The 17,456-nt window shown below is 33.3% G+C and overlaps 1 protein-coding gene and 1 pseudogene across 12 annotated transcripts in view; both read left to right on the forward strand.

Annotated features, from left to right (window-relative positions):
- RUNDC3B (RUN domain containing 3B) overlaps nucleotides 1-17,456 on the forward strand; it is a 142,437-nt gene that overhangs the window by 66,569 nt on the left and 58,412 nt on the right. For all 12 annotated transcript variants that reach the window (XR_012002652.1, XM_072764180.1, XM_072764182.1 and 9 more), the window contains 2 exons: nucleotides 8,638-8,727; nucleotides 10,938-11,018. Coding sequence is in view for 11 of the 12 variants with exons in the window: in XM_072764180.1 (XP_072620281.1) it covers nucleotides 8,638-8,727; nucleotides 10,938-11,018 (171 nt within the window). In the remaining variant the exon portion in view is untranslated. The remainder of the gene's footprint in view (nucleotides 1-8,637; nucleotides 8,728-10,937; nucleotides 11,019-17,456) is intronic.
- On the forward strand, nucleotides 1,572-2,114 carry LOC140599699 (small ubiquitin-related modifier 2 pseudogene; annotated as a pseudogene).

Raw genomic sequence — 17,456 nt, forward strand, 5'->3', positions numbered from 1 at the left:
GAATGAGAAATACAGTAAATCCTCTGGTAGTTGTATGTCACATGGCTCTATAGTGTTAGAGAATTCAAGTGATTTTTTTTTTTTCCTGAGGTGGAGGATGTCTTAGTGAGCAATTGAAAACAACCCTTGCAGAGTTTCATGGCTTAGGAATTGAAATATTACTGTGAAATAGCCAGAGTTGGGAGGTTGGCAGACTTGAAATTAGAATCCAAGCTAAAAAAAAAAAAAAAAAAAGAAAGAAAGTGGGGAATTGTTTTGGTAGTTTGCTGGGAAGACTGAGAAATAGAGAGGTAGGTAAAGTAGAAACTGAATTAATTTACTCCAAGTTTTATTTTTCCCCACCCACAGACTGAAAAATAATTTAGAAAAGTCAATTTAAGAAACACAAATGTGACACTTCAAACAAGAATGAAAACATTCTGATAATTTGAAGTAGCATGTATGGAAAAGATAAAGAAGAGATAAAATTAGTTTTACGGACACCTGTTTATTACTTTACGGTTGTACCACAGTACTTAATTTATAACGACAAAAGTTTTTCTCAGAAAAAATATTAATTTTCTTGATATTGTAGTAGGACTAAGAGAAGCAAGGAGTAAAGTATAAAAGTTCAAAAATTACTGAGCTGTCACAAAGTGAAAAAGGAATTGATAAATACTTTTCTCATTTATAGAAGAGTAGATAGAATAATGAACAATTAACATATCTTTCAAGAGCTAAGGAGGACTTTTGGAATCTTAATCTGTTTAAAAGTTTTGCATTATTAAGATGAAAAATATTAGTAAAAATTGCTTGTATACTACTGCCTCATAGCATATACAAAAATTACTGAAAATGGATAAGACTTACATGGAAAACTCTTAGAAGAAAATACAAATGTAAATCTTCATGACCTTGGATTAATAATAGTTTCCTGGATGTAATACCAAATATATAAGCCACAAAAGAAAAAATAGATAAATAGGCATAATCAAACTTAAAAATTCATGCCTTTAAGAATACCATCAAGAAAGTGAAAAGATGACCCAAAGAATGGGAAAAAACTTTTGCAATGCCTATGTCTGATAAGGAACTTCTATCTAGAATATGTATAAAGAATACTTAAAAGTTAGTCATTGAAAATAAAACATTTTAAAATGGGCAAAGAATTTGAATAGACATTTTTCCGAAGAAGATATACAAATGACCAATAGTCCTTAGAAGATGCTCAGTATAATTAACCATCAGGGAATTGCAAATCAAAACCACAATGAGATACTACCGCACACATACTAGGATGGCTAAAATCAAAAGAACACATAATAACAAGTATTGATAAGGATCTGGAAAAATTGAAACCCTCATACATTGATAGTAGAAAAGCAAAATGATGCAGCCCCTTTGAAAAACAGTCTGGCAATTCTTCAAAAGGATAAATAGAGATTTACAATATAAACTAGCACGTGACTCCCTATATATTTCCAGGAGAATTGAAAATATGTTCATGAAAAGTATCTCTACAAATGTTCATAGTAACATTACTCATAATAGCCAAAAAGTGGAAACAACTCAAATGTCCAATGAACTGATGAATGAATGAATGAATGAATAATGTGTATTCCATACAGTGAGATGATATTCAGCCATACAAAAAAATGATGTGCATCTTCTGCCACTACTGATGCTTGCTTGCGTGCTCATTCGGTGTGGATGGTACCTCCTTTGTGAATTGGCAGCTGAGGAGACTCCGAAGTACTCCATGGTGGATGAAAAGCCCAAGGAAGGAATCAAGACTGAGAAAAATAATCATATTAATTTGAAGGTGGTGGGCCAGGAAGGTTCTGTATAGTGCAGTGGAAGCTTAAGAGGCATACAACATTAAGCAAACTCAGGAAAGCCTACCATGAAAGACAGAGTTTCTCTATGAGGCAGATCAGATTCCTGTTTGAAAGGCAGCCAGTCAGTGAAACTGACATACCCACACAATCAGAAATAGAAGATAAAGGTAAAATTGATGTGTTCTAGCAGCAGACAGGTGTCTACTAAAGAAGGAACCTGCTACTTTATTCCAGAACTCTTCCTATAGACCAAGACGCATTCTCTGTTTAAAAAAAACGGAAACACAATTGGTTCTACCACATCCTGACTACAACGTGATAGTTCTGTTTTTTTTCATTTCTCCCTTTCCCATTCCTTTACTGTAAGTGGCACATCTGCACAAGCATGTTGTGCTTTTTTAATACTAAATGTCCAGTGTTATATTTTGATTGATATCAAATCTAGATGAGATGGGGAAAAATCATGATTCTGTGAAAATATGCTCATTCTCCATGCTCATGCTCATTCAGCTCTTTATATTTCAGTAAATTATTTTGCTTTCACTGTTTAAGAAAAACAACAACATCATGAAAATTCTGGCATACCTTGTTTGATTGGAGAATTTTAACGTTTTTCATTTATTATTGTAAAATCAAGAACAGTTTTGTAACACTTTTGTATGTAGATATTAAATGAAGGGTATTCTGTGTTTAGTAGGAATACATTAGTCTTGAAGAGATGAATCCTAGATAGTGTTCCCTTCATCGAGCATCTTGTCTAAATAAACTTTGTATTTAAAAAAAAAATGAAGTACTGATAACGGGCTACAACATGGATAAACTTTGAAAACTTTTTTGCTGTCCAAGAGCCATGGAAGCAGTAATTCCTGGAAACAAGTAAGAAAAACTTCAAGGATATATTTGATGTTATTCTGTTGTAAAGGTAAGAATAATCTTGGTCATACATAAAGACCATGTGACCTGAGAGTAATAAGCATTCTGAGTGCCCTGTAAAAATTGCCATTTAGAAAGAACGAGGTATTTTCATTAGCATAATAATGTCAGACCTTCTTTCATTAGAATATTAAACTTACCATAAATGAATCTCTTATTCCTAGCCACAGTCACACTGTAAGCCTATTCTCTTTGTTCTTTTTTGTTGTGTTGGAATGTCTCTCCTCCTCTTCGGGGCCACCTTCTTTTAGATCCTCTCCCCATTCACCTCTTCTATTCGTTTCACCTTTCTTTTTTTCTCATTCTGAATCTCTCTCCTACTGTTGGATCATTCCCACCCCTGTAGAAACATAAGCTAGTATCTCCTACTATGAAAAGAAGAAAACTTCTCCATTGAACCTGTATTTATTTCCTTTTGCTTATTTCCGTGTCCTGCTTCATCACCTCACTTCTGAAGAAATGTTTATACCTACTGTCATCATTTCAGAGTTTCTCTTGTATCCACTCTTTTCCAGGTTCTGTCTCTCATCATTCCACCAAGAATAATTTTTAAAAGGATACCAACCATATACAAGCTACCAAATGGATAATTTCTCTTGTCCATACTTTATACCATTGCCCAGCTAAAACAGTTAAATACTTCCTCTTTCTTGAAAAACCTCTGTCTTTAACCTATATAACCTTCCTTGGCTTTTCTTTCTTTTTCTGTCATTGCTCTTCTGACTTGGTCTCTGTCTTTCCTTTTGAATTCTTTTGCTCTTTACAACTTTGAAAGGTCAGTATTCTTCTGGCTCAGCCCTGCATTATGTGATCTTAATCTCTATTCATTTTCCATTCTATCTTCATTCGAATTTTTAGAATGGCTTTAAATACTACCTGTATGGTCATGACACCACTTTTAAATCTCTGCTTGATAGTTCAGATATCTTGATTTTTTTTTCTCCTCTAACCCTCTTTTTTTTTTTTTAAATGATACTGGCGTCAAGCAATTGTACTTTTTTTTTTTTTAAGATTTTATTTATTTATTCATGAGAGATACAGAGTGAGAGAGAGAGAGAGGCAGAGACACAGGCAAAGGGAGAAGCAGGCTCCATGCAGGGAGCCCCATGTGGACTCGATCCCAGGACTCCAGGATCACGCCCTGGGCTGAAGGCGGCGCTAAACCGCTGAGCCACCCAGGCTGCCCTCCTCTAACCCTCTTTACCTCTTTCTTAACAAATGGTTTCACAGCCTAGGTACATGTTTGATCAAGTTAGAACCTAAAAGTCATATTTTATTTCTCTTTCTTCTTCATTCCCTATAATCATGCCTAATTAGCAAATCTTGCCAGTCCTCTCTCCAAAATCTATCTTGATCTATCTCTTGACCTTAATGTCCATGATTGCAAGAGCAATAGTACCTCATTTATCTCTTTCTACACTCCCCTGTTGGTGTCCCAAGTGAGTTTCCATTTCCTCCCCTTTCTTCCAGCCAATCTTCTTAAAGGTTAAAAAAGATTGTGTTGGTTCCCACTTAAAGCATTAAAATGTTTTCTCTTCAAATACATTTCCTAGAGTCAAATCCTGGTTAAACGACTTTCTAGCTGTAGAATCTTAGACAAATGCTTCGTCCCTCTCTGGCATATGTGCTGGTAAAGAAGATAATTCATATAAAGCATTTAGTAACTGTTCTTGGCACTCGTAAATATTTACATTTATTATTAATGTTATATGGCCTATAGAGCCCTCTGTGATCAGACTTCTGCGGGTTTAAGGCCTAAACGCTTAAATGATTTTCTTCAGAGTTGAGTCCTCCTTCGGTTTTCCTCTGCCTCAATAACCTGTTTATTTGCTTTATCCTACTTATCATCAGCTCTAATGACCTTTCTCTTTTGTTTGTTGCCTGTCCCCCCAAAGATGCAAAGCTCCATGGAGAGGGACCATGCTTAGGTGGTTCACCATTTAACTTTAGTACCTAGCACAGTTCTTGCCTCTTAATAGGAATTTATTATATATTTGTTGATAAAATCATTAATGAATCTGACATTCTTAGCAATATCTTTGGAGATTTACTTTTCATCAGTTTTCATTCTGATTCAGTTGGACATTGAATGAAATAAAACATTTATAAGGCTAAAATCTATTTTTCATGTCATGAGGGAGACTCTTCTATAATTTCATATATAGAGACTAAATTGGGCAAGAGAACAAGAATGTGATAATGAAATTTCTTTGGTTTATAAGATAATATTTCTCATAATATTCCATTTTCAGTATGTAGAGTAACTTCTGACTCTCAAAGGGGAAAATTTGAAGCATGATATTGTACAGTGCTTATATGATCTATACTGGTGGTTCACCGTGGACGCCATCCAAAGGGTATTTGTTATTGAAGTACCTGAAAGGCCTTCGAATAGTCTTACAGAATGAATACTAAAGATAGCAGTATAGAGATATGTTTCAATTAGAGTTAAATTATATATGATGAGAGGAAAAGTACTGTTATTATTAGGTGTTATTTTGTTTTCCTGGTTTTTATTTATTTATTTTTTTTAATTTTTATTTATTTATGATAGAGAGAGAGAGAGAGAGAGAGAGAGAGAAGCAGAGACATAGGCAGAGGGAGAAGCAGGCTCCATGCACCAGGAGCCCGACGTGGGACTCGATCCCGGTTCTCCAGGATCGCGCCCTGGGCCAAAGGCAGGCGCCAAACCGCCACCCAGGGATCCGTTTTCCTGGTTTTTAATATTTTTCTAGTCAACAGACAAATGGCAAGAATATACCTAATAAAAAGTGGAAGTTTTTCTTCCAGATCACAGTAATATCAGAAGTTGCTCACAATTTTCATTTGCTTCTCAAATGAAAAACTTCCTTATAGAGATACAACCTAACGTATAAAGCTTTACATGGAAGTTTTACATATCTTTTTTACCTTTCACTTTCAGCATGTATAATGTGTTTTGGCAATTCAGTTTACTGTTTTGGTTAGATCCTTTAGAACAAAAAATATTTTCAACTAGAGAAAGAATTTTTTTTAGTGTATACCTTGTTATTGAATTTAGTCATCTTAGGGTTTATCTTTGGCTCATTTGTTACATAACTTTGGTTATATAAGCGAGCTTTATTAATGCTCCAGGTTTTCTATGAGATAAAAACTAAGAAGTTTAAAGTTTACAGTTTTTTGAAGTCTTTGGAAGTGTTGATGACAAGAATCAAACTTTCAGTCAAAATTATTGGGGTGTTTATTTGATTAAGAGAATAAAAATTAATTTTCCTAACAGCTTCTATTCTGTTAATACATGTAAAGGATGTCTTTGACTAAATGATAAAAATATCTTTTTCAGTTCAGTACACTTCATTATTCTTTTGAATACTGAATTAAGTTACTTTTAAAATGTTATCTCAAACTTAGAAGTGTATTTTATTAAAAATTTTTTTTAGACTGTTAGACTGTACTAACAAGATGCTCAGCCTACAATGGACAACTTGTTTTTTTTTTTTTTTTTTTTTTAAGGAGAGAGAGAAAGAGAGATCATGCACGTTGGTGGGGGGACGGTGGGGCAGAGGGAAAGGGACAGAGAAATCCCAAGCAGGCTCCACACCCACCCCAGCAGCATGGAGCCCCATGTTGGGCTCATCTCACAACCGGAGATCATGACCTGGGCTGAAATTGAGAGTCAGACACTTAAAGGACTGAACCACCCAGGTGCCTCTGGATAGCTCTTTAACTAGTACTTCGTGTTCCATTTGTTCTCCCACACCCTCTATTGCAGTAAAGACTTATATTAAATGAGAACTGTGCAACATTACACTTCAGGTATGGTTTTATATGAGTAGAAGTATTTCACATGTAGCAAATATTTCACAAAAAGTGTTTCACTAAAACTAGTTAGATTTGTGTGTGTGCTTGGTATTTTTCAACAGTTCATAATACAATGTTGACATTAGGAAGCAAGCAGAAATAGTTTTGATCTTACTCTTAGAATGTACTTTTAAACATGGTGGACTCAATATGGAGAAAAAAAAATAGACCTTTTCTTATATAGGGGAATGCCAGGAATAGTGGGTAATTCCTAGTATCAAAAACCAGAATTCTGTCGCAGGCATGTGTCCCATGGAATTTGGGGGTCTAGAGCCATTGTAATCATAGTTCTTCTAGGAGTCAAAATAATTCTGTTAAGAGCCAATTTAGCTATAGGGACAGTGACAAAAATCTTAGGTATATAGATTTATTTAAAATTTAAATATCTTTATCTTTTTGTGGAATATCTTAGTTAAATATATAGGAATTTCTTCCATTTATTAATCTTTGTTAGGTTAAAGTTTTTAGTTTTTCTTTTTTTTTTTTTCGTATAGATCTATAAAAGAAATTCCTGTATTTCCAAGGAGACAAAAAACATTTCTTCCCAGCTAGTCTTCCTATCATATTTATTTGTAGCCTTACATCCGACAGAGAGTAAAATAGTGGCCTCTTATTTTCCTTTGTACTTTTTATTCATTTAAAATTCCTGGGTGCCTAGGTTCCACCTAGGAACTGACTCAATAATCAGTCAGTTGAGCTCCTGTCTTTGGCTCAGGTTATGATCCGGAGTCCTGGGATCAAGTCCCGTGTTGAGCTCCCCTGGTCAGCGAGGAGTCTGCTTCTCCCTCTGCTCCAATGCTCTGCTCATGCTCTCTCTGGCACACACGTTCTCTCTCTCTCAAATAAATAAGTAAAAATCTTTAAAAAAAATTCCCTATGAACTATAACATAGGTTAAATTCTCTTTAAATATTTTTGTGTTACAGGAAATGGTATGGTTTAATAGAAACATATAGAACTTAAAGTAAGAATTAGGTTTCTTCCTTGAGCAGTTTATCTGCATGAGCTTGGGCAAATTGTATTAACCTAATTCTTAACTTTTTCCAATGGTAAATTTGAAACTAATGATAGTTCTTTCCACCTTTGCTTCATGGGCTTTTAAAGCAAGTATCAAATGATATGTTTGTAAAAGTATTTTTAAACGAACTGTGCAAAATTGACATTGGGATTATGAGCATATTAAAATCTTTTTTACCAAAAAGAGTAAGACAAATTTCATTTACTAAAATGTTTTCCTTTTAGTTAGTGGGGTCTTACAAGTGGCATCCACTGTCTATATCTAATATAAATAGATATAGCAAATGATCCCTGCTTACTGAACATAAACTAGCTATTGCATAGCATTATTTTTTTTTAAGTAAATACAATGATCTTACATTCTTTTGTAGAAAAATACCTTAGGCTCATATCATGATATTTTCTCAAAATATTTATTTTAAATATATTAAAATAAAATTTTAGTATTTTAACAACTAACATTAACGAAAACAGAAAGCTTTATAGGAATTAACACAGAAAGGTTCATATTCATATTTTGTCAGAGATATGAACACTTTCTCTTTCATACACAGATACCCTGCTAGCCCATTAGTTTGTTGTTAAAGATTAGTATGAATTACTAATGATCACATCTTTGTAGTTCTTCATTTAGTTAATAACCCTTGGAATTAAAGAAAAACATTGTGTTTGTTCTGTGTATACAACAGTAGTCTATATAGTTTCACAAATAGACCAGTATAAATGACTGTGAATTTGCCACTTTTCAAATTACATTCGAAATGCTTCACTATTAGGGAAAAATAGTAGACAAACTTGACCCATTGGAAGAGTCAGGGATTCTTTTTAAGAGAAGTGGAAACAATGATATTTTTTGTTACTGCTGGCATTGTTTTCCTAAGTATCTACAAGAATTGGATGATCCATATAGTTTTTATTTTGATAAATTAATTAAAATTTAGTTCTTTCTACTTTAGTTTGGTCTCTGATTTCTATAGATGAAACTTCAGTCTGCTTTTAATATTTATATATTTACCTGTTTCATTTTTTAGACGATTTTATGAAGATGGAGCAATTGTCTTGGGTGAGGAAGCAAATATGCTTGCTGGCATGCTGCTTGGACTCAATGCTATCGATTTCAGGTACTTAATCTAAATGTGTTCAGGTTTTAAGTTATTTGACCTCATAATGGTTTCTACTTAGGTTTTTTGTTTTGTTTTGTTTTGCTAATAAGTAAAGCATACAGCTGGATATTGATATTTGATTCATGTTGTTCCCTATCCTGTGACATCAGTTCTCTGACTGGGTTTACACTCAGAAATTAAGAATTTACTCTCAGAGTTAAGGAATTATCTATCATGTTGCTTTCTAGATTGTGCAGAGACTGAGAGTTAAGGAATTAACTGTCCTGTTTGCTTTCTAGGTTGGGCAAAAAATCCTAGACTGCATTAACCCAGTAGAAAAATTATATACCCTGCTAGCACTGAAGGAAGTTTTTGGATCTTATCTCTTAGTATTTTTCAGCTACTGCTTTAAAATGAAAGAAGATGCACTAAAAGATTCAAAGCCAGATTTTCATTATCTCATGTATTGAAATTAAAAAGATCCTGGCATGATATATTGGGTGTCTTGGACTTCTATTATGTATCTAGAACATCAAAAATATTATTAATGTTTACCTTTACTATCAATAAGATGATTTCAGACTAAGATCATAAGTGCTAAAAATATAAATGTAAGTTTTTCACAGATTTATGGGAGTATCTTTTTACATTTCTTTAATTGATCCAAGTTATACTAAAAGTAAAAGGTTTGTTTATAACAAGAACTCAAACATAAGAATGATGGAAGTATTATAATTTTTTGGAAAATATCACTTAAAATTCCAAGAGTTTCAACAAAGTATAAAACTTAAATGAAAATCTGTTAGATCTTGAATCAAAAAATAATATTGCAAAATAATAATAATAATAATGCTCATTTCCACTGAGGTTACCTTTTTTTAATCACTTCCTTTTCAAAATATTTTCATTTTGTCAGTGTAATTTTTCTCTATTTAAAATTTAATAAAATAGTATTCAGTTATTAGCTTAATTGTTTAGAATATGAATATGATAGATCTAATATGGATCTTGCTTTTTTAATCCTTCTGAATGTGTTACTTTTTTCACCTGTCATGCTGCTGGCTCTGTCTGAATCCTTCACAATTCTGTTTTTTGATTAAAAAAAAAGACGAAGGAAGAAAGAAAGAAAACCTGGGATAAATGCATGAACTGTTGGCTTGTTGTAACCCATTGATACTATATAAATGGCTGAAAGCAAGTGTCTTAAAGATACATTAGTAATAGTTCTGTAAATGAAGCAAAGCTCCTACAAAGTATTGACACTTTTAATGACTCCTTATTCAAGTATGAAAAAGTACATACATACCCTTGATACTAACACATTAGAATGGTATTTCAACAGGCAAACTTACCAAAGAAACTAGAAGGTGGGAGTTCACAGATGAATTTTTTTTTAAAAGATCCACATACATCTTGTAAATGTTATTGTTTATGTTCCTAGAAGATGTACTTTTTCTTTTAATAATGGTAATCATAAAACTAAACACTTTTTTTTTTGTTATCCAATTGGATATACCATCATTCAAAGCAAAGACTACTAGATGGGGAGACCAGGTGATCTAGAGTTGCTTTACTGGCTTTATAAGACTACCAGTATGACTTTGGGCAAATCTCAACCTAAATTTTCCTGTTGCCAAGACCTCAAAAAGGATGGACTAAAGAGTAAAAGGGTTTTTTTTTTTTTTTTTTTTTTTTTTTTTTAGCATTCTCTATAGGCCTAAGACCCAAACCTTTTCACCTATTCATATAGTTTAGAAAACTTTCATTTTCTAATTAGTCAGAATTTTTATTTTTATTTATTCTTTTAGTCAATTTTTAAGGAGATAGTCAATATCAGGTAAGAATTTGTATGTAAACATGAACAAGTCTTCATTTGAAAATCCACCAGTAACATCTTAAATCCAGTGAAGACCAAGGTAGTGTCCAATAATGTTTGAACAGATTTCTCAGTTTTTCTTTTGCATAGTATATTCATATTAGAGTGTATTAACTTGTGCAATCCTTTGTCATCAATAGTGAATATAGAGTATCTTTATTAAGGCGTTTATTTGTAACAAGTAACATTAAAAAGTAACACTTAAATTATAAATAAAAAAATTTACCTGCAAAAAAAAAAATTTACCTGCAATTTGATAAAACAGATGTCTCTAACAAAGATTATTTAAAACATTTAACATCAATTTAAAGGTTTATGTATTATGTGACATATTTATTGTCTCTTGTCTTAGCTTTTGCCTCAAGGGAGAGGGATTGGATGGAAACTTTCCTGCTGTAATAGACTACACACCATATTTGAAGTTTACCCAAAGGTAGTTGACATCTTAAATATATTATTAAAATCTTAATTTATAATTGAATATCTCGTGTAATATATTCATCTGATTAAAATTGCTTTTATTTCAGTATCAGAAATAGTTCAAAATTATAGACTCCATTTGCATTTTTAGTGTTTATGTAAATACACTTTTTACATAATTGCAATTCCAGCATAAATACAGTTTTTTTGAGAATAGCATGTATTTCTATTGCTTTAGTCATTATAATGATGACTTTAATAGCTCTATAATAGTACATTGACAGTTCAAAACTGAAATCCATCATTCAGATTTTCCATTTTCCTTCCATTATAAAGGAAAAAATAATGAACATTTTGTACAAATCAATTTTCTTTTTGTTTCTACTGTGAATTTACAATTACTCAGGCAAATATAATGAGAAATGTTATGGCCCTTAAAGTGTATCTTTATAAAAGAGTTGTACCAATTTATCCTACTACCAGAATTGTATGAGAGTTAAGAATCTCCTACAATCTCATCAGCATTGAAAATGAATCAGATGAAATCTATAGATTTTTTGAAGGTCTCCTTGCGTAATTGGTTTCCTGAATAGAATGATCATCTTTATATGCTTTAAAACTGTTATTGTTTAATATCAGGTCAGAGCTGTAAGGGAAACAGAAAGAGTAATACACGTACACATACACACATGCACACATACTGAAGATGGATTTATTGAGGACCTAATGTAGAAAAGAAATTTTCCTAACTGCCAAGGATACATAGCTGTCAGGAGTGTAGATACTTCATGAAATTCTGAAAAAGAGTTTAGTCCTTGTCCCCAAAATAATCGCCATCTAGTAAGAGAAGTCACTGTTTGACAGTGTTAAGATACTTTAGGTGGTGAGGGAGAAATAGTAACACAGTATTATGGTACCAAGATTTCTAACTTGAGTAAGTGGATCACTTGGGAAAAGGGATAGTTCTAGTATATTAGATCTGAAAAAGGAATACAGCAAGAATTTTTGAACAGGTAAAAAATTATATTGTTTGGGATATATTGGATTTTATATTTACATATTATGAAGATAAATAGTTCAAAAATAATACTAATAAAAAGAATAGTGATAATACTTATTGAATACTTACTTGTATCTCAAGCATTGTTCAAAGTGCTTTCCTTCTATTAACTCATTTAATCCTCAGAAGCCAGTGACATAGGCACCACTATTCTAATTTTATACATGAGGAAACTAAAATGCAGAGAGGCTAAATAACTTGTCCATAGTTTTAGAGCTAGTTTGTGTAGAATATGCCACAGGTCTGGAATTAAAGAGCAAGATGACAGCAGGACATTAGGTGTTTGGCCATTAACATGTAAGTAGAAAGGCTATTTTTAGGGATTTAGGAAGTGACCTAAACTAAGATACAAAGATAAATGTAAATACTAATTTTTCTTTCATACTTACATAAGAGGCTGTAGTAATTATTACAACACTTCACAGTAATGGAACCTTTTCAACTGGTCCCCTCGGAATGGATCTGATGATACATGCTCTTTCTCCAACTTGCTTAACCACTTTTTGTCTAAATTTTTATGCAACTTCCTCTTTCTTTGATTCACTAATCCAAACATGCAAAAAAAGCTTCCTTTCCTTTATATGCTGAGGGATTTCTACTATCTTATGAAAAGAACACTAAAATTAGAAGGGAAATACCAGGTGAACCTAGTCATAAACAAGTTTGCGTTACTGACCACAGAGGCGATCTTCTTTTTAGAAGGATTTAAACTATCCTGATTGTCATAAAGAACCAGTAGTTTAAACACATGGTGGCTTCCATGAGATATGCTTATGTTCGATACATTTTTAAAAAGCCCTATCCAGGGGCACCCGGCTCGGCGGTTAGGCATCTGCCTTCAGCTCAGGGCGTGATCACGGGGTCCTGGGATCGAGTCCCACATCGGACTCTCTGCAGGGAGCCTGCTTCTCCCTCTGCCTGTGTCTATGCCTCTCTCTCTGTGTCTCTCATGAATAAGTAAATAAAATCTTTTTTTAAAAAAAAAAGCCCTATTCAGTTTCTAATTTTAGGAAACTGTAAAAGTCTGTCCCTAACAAAATTACTGCTTTTAATTTATTGGTAAGGTAATACATATTAATTATAGAAAAATTAGAAAATGAAGACAGGTAGATAAAAGAAAGTTTAAGTCACTCATAATCTTACCTTTAAGAAGCAGCTTCTAGAAGCATTAACATTTTTATGAGTAGCTTTCCAGCCTTTTTATGCATAGATATATTTTTTAATTAAGATGGAATCATAATATACATGTAATACTTATTTCCCTTAATACTGTATAATGGACATTTTTGCATGTCATTAACTATCCTACTACAGCATAATTTCCCTAAATGAATAGAATTTAATTATTTATATAATGTATCTACTCAATTATTGTTAGACCTTTAGGATACATTCAGTTAGTTGTTTGCTGTCATATACACTATTGGAGTTAATAACCTTGTAACTACATCTTTTTAAACAGACCATGATTATTTCTTTAAGTTAAACTCCTGTAAGTAAAATTTCTTGGATAAAGCATATATATTATTAAAGCTTTTGAAATAGGCTGTCAAAATAGCCTCCAGAGAGGCCATGCTTATTTAGTTTCTATAGGCAATATGTGAGATTGCCTGCTTCCCACCATTGCCAATTAAGTATAAAAGTGTGGCAAAATAAATAAATAAAAGTGTGGCCAATTCTGTAACTGAAAGATGGTATCCTTTGGATTTTTTTCCTTTTGTTTTAATTTGCATTTTTTTGATTACTGGTGCTGCTAAACTTTTAAAAATGTTTATTAACCATTAGTCTTTTTAAATGAAGTGTTACCTTTTGAAGCAATATATGTGAAATATGTTAATAGATAGCATCCTAAAATATATTTTTTATTTACTTATGATAGTCACACAGAGGGAGAGAGAGAAAGAGGCAGAGACATAGGCAGAGGGAGAAGCAGGCTCCATGCATCAGGAGCCCGACGTGGGATTCGATCCCGGGTCTCCAGGATTACGCCCTGGGCCAAAGGCAGGCGCTAAACCGCTGCACCACCCAGGGATCCTCCTAAAATGTATTTTATGTTTAAAACTGGTTTTTGCCGGTGTGTGCCGGTTGTGTGCCGGTGAGTTGTGTGCCGGTGAGAATACTCAGTTTTTCTGAGTTACATCTTAATGTAACTTTAAACATCTTTAAACCTTTTTGTTTGAATGGATTTTAGGCCTCTAACGTCCAGTAGCTAATTATTATTGCTCTCTTAAGACACCTTCACTTTTTTGATTTTAAATATAATGTTGTCATAGCATTCTTATAGCTAAGTCTTTGTACTTCAACATGATTATTTCCTTAAAAGAGGCACATTTCTACAAACAAAATCGCTAATACAAAGAAGACTGTTAAGTCCCATCTGCTGTTAAACTGCCCTCCCTAGACATTCTACCCTATATATTCTGCCTTTCCCTGGCTCTTACAGAGATCATCATTTTGCTATGGAAAACCAGTCCTATGACCTGTGCACTACATCCCATCCTCCCTCTTGTGTTAAGGTCTTCACCCAAACTCTTGTCCTCTTCCGCTAATTTTCCTTCTTTTCTAGATCTTCCCACACATCACAGCATACAGGTGTGTTATTTTTCCTGTGTTAAAAACAAAACAGAGAAACTTTCCCCATAGTCATTTTGAGCTACTTTTCAGTCACCTCTCCTTTATTACAAAACTGTGCCTCCAGTTTATTTATTGCCTCCATTCTCCCTTGTGCTATTCAAATTGAGCTTTAATACTTACCCCTGAAAGTGCTCTTGTCAAAGTCAGCAATAATGTCTCATTGCCAAATCTAGTAGTTAATTGTTTCCTTATCTGTCTCAATGTTTGACTTTCAAGCAGTTTGATACATGTGAGTGCTTTGAAGAGATCACTTCTCCTTTTCGCTCCTCCTTACTCTTCTTCCCCGTTTCTCCTTATTTCCCCATCCTCTAAATGTTAGACTGCTGCAGAGATCATTCCCAAATCATCTTTGCTCTGTGTATTCGCTAAGTACTTTGCTCCAGTTTCATGGATCTAAATACTATATCTATGCTACTCTTTCCCAAATGTGTATTTCTACCTGGAAAACTGCCCTAAACTCTAGACTAACATATCTAGCTGCCAGCTTGCCACCTCCACTTGGATGTGTGGTAAAGCATCTCGAATGAGCATGTACAAAACTGAACTCGCAATTTCTCAGCTCCCAACTTTTCTTCCTTTTAACATTTCCCTTTCCAAGAATGGTAGTTCTGTCATTCTGGCTGCTTATGCTCAAAAATTTGATATCATGATTGAATTTTCTCTGCCATAATCCACATAGGATCCATCAGTAAATCCTTTGGTACCATCACTATTACCTCCTTAAATTAAATTAAGGTCCATTATTTTTTCTTTTTAAAAAATAAATGCTTAATTATTAGAAGTAAAGGAATAATGAAGGTGATTATAATTCTTATTCTCTTTTTAACAATTACAAATAGTAAAGCATTATAAAGATTTGATAAAAAGGGACACTTGGATGGTTCACTGGTGGAGTGCTACCTTCAGCTCAGGTTGTGATCCCGGGGTCCTAGGATCAAGTCCTGTATCAGGTTCCCCACAGGGAGACTGCTTCTCCCTCTGCCTATGTCTCTGCCTTTCTCTACGTGTCTCTCATAAATAAATAAATAAGTAAATAAGATTTTTTTATAAAAGAAAACTATTTTTCCTTTTATATCACTGATATTTCTTTCATTGCCTCAGTAAAAAATTGTAAAATATTTTGTTCTTTAAAATATATGAATATTTCTGAAACTCTTATCATTTTTCCACCAAAAATATTTGCAGAATTTCTGTCTTTTAGAATAAGAGACTTTTATCAGTATCAACTTTTCTTGTGCATAGGATAGAAATAAGTCTTAGCAAATCATATAGACCATTCGTGACCTGGCATCAGTTTACCTTATTAGCCATATTATTTGTCTAACACCCATTCAGCTTTTTTGGAAAGCTGTAGTATTATTGGCCGTTGAAATGTTGAAAGGCAGTGTAATATTGTTTAAAAGCTTTTTAATGTAATACCAGTTCCTCTACTAGGGTGACCTTGAGCAAACTACTTATCTCATTCTTATTATCTTCCTTTGTTGGATGAATCTATTAAATAGAGTGATATGTCATGGATTTTTCATGAGGATTAATGAGATAATTTATATGAAGTGTTTATATAGTTCCTTGGAGTCATTGTAGGTAGGTATTTATTTTCTTTCTTGTCCTTGCAAGGAACTTCCTTATTATCAGTCTTCTTTTTCTATTCTTTGAAGTTTTAAAATATTACTAATTTAATTTCATTGGTAGTCATATAATCATTCTGATTTTCTATTTATTCAGGTTTGGTAGATTATATTTTATTAGAATTTAAATTTGTCATGTTCAGAGATTTCTTTTAATCTCTATCTCTTTTCATTTCTAGTTATCTTTTGCCTTATGTGTTCATAACCATTTTTTTGCTTAATTTTTAAAATCGTTCTTGCCAAAGTTTGTCAATTTTATAGGTTTTTCTTTTTCAATTTTTTAAAAGATTTTGTTTATTTGAGAGACAGAGAGCACAAGTGGAGGGAAGGAGCAGAAGGAGAAGCAGACTCTCCTGCGAAACAGGGACTCCGGGATCATTACCTGAGCCAAAGGCAGATGCTTAACCAACTGAGCCACCCAGACACCCATGAAAAATAATTGATAAATATCACTGTATAAATTTAAGGACTACAGAATAAAAGTTTAATTCATATATATTGTGAAATGATTCCCACAAAGGTTCAACTAACATCTGTCTTCTCATAAAGATACAATTAAAAAAAGGGAAAAAAAATTATCCTTGTGATGAAAACCCTTAGGATTTATTCTCTTAAAAACCTTCCCATACTCCTACATCAGTGTTAGCTCCAGTCATCATGTTGTATATTACATCCCTAGTACTTATTTATCTTATGACTGGAAGTTTGAACCTTTTGACCACCTTATTCTAGTTCCCCTTCCTTTTCTCCAATTCCTCCTCTCTCTTCCCTCTGCCTCTAGTAACCCCAAGCCTGATCTCTTTTTCTGCTAGTTTGTGTGTGGGGTGTGTATGTGTGTGTGCATGTGTTTGTGTTTAGATTCTACTATATGAATGGAATCATATAGTATTTCTCTTTCTCTGCTTTATTCACCTAGCATAATACCTTCAAGGTCCATCCCTGTTGTTGCAAATGACAGAATTTTTCATATTCTGTTGTATGCATGTACCACATCTCCTCTATCCATTCATCTACTAATGGACCCTTAAGTTGTTTGCATGTCTCAGTTATGGTACATGATGCTGCTGTGAATGTAGGGTGTAGATATCTTTTCAAGTTAGTGTTTTGTTTTCTTTGGATATATTCCCAG

This window comes from Vulpes vulpes, chromosome 7 (assembly GCF_048418805.1).
Source record: "Vulpes vulpes isolate BD-2025 chromosome 7, VulVul3, whole genome shotgun sequence".
In the NCBI taxonomy this organism is placed as follows: Eukaryota; Metazoa; Chordata; class Mammalia; order Carnivora; family Canidae; genus Vulpes; species Vulpes vulpes.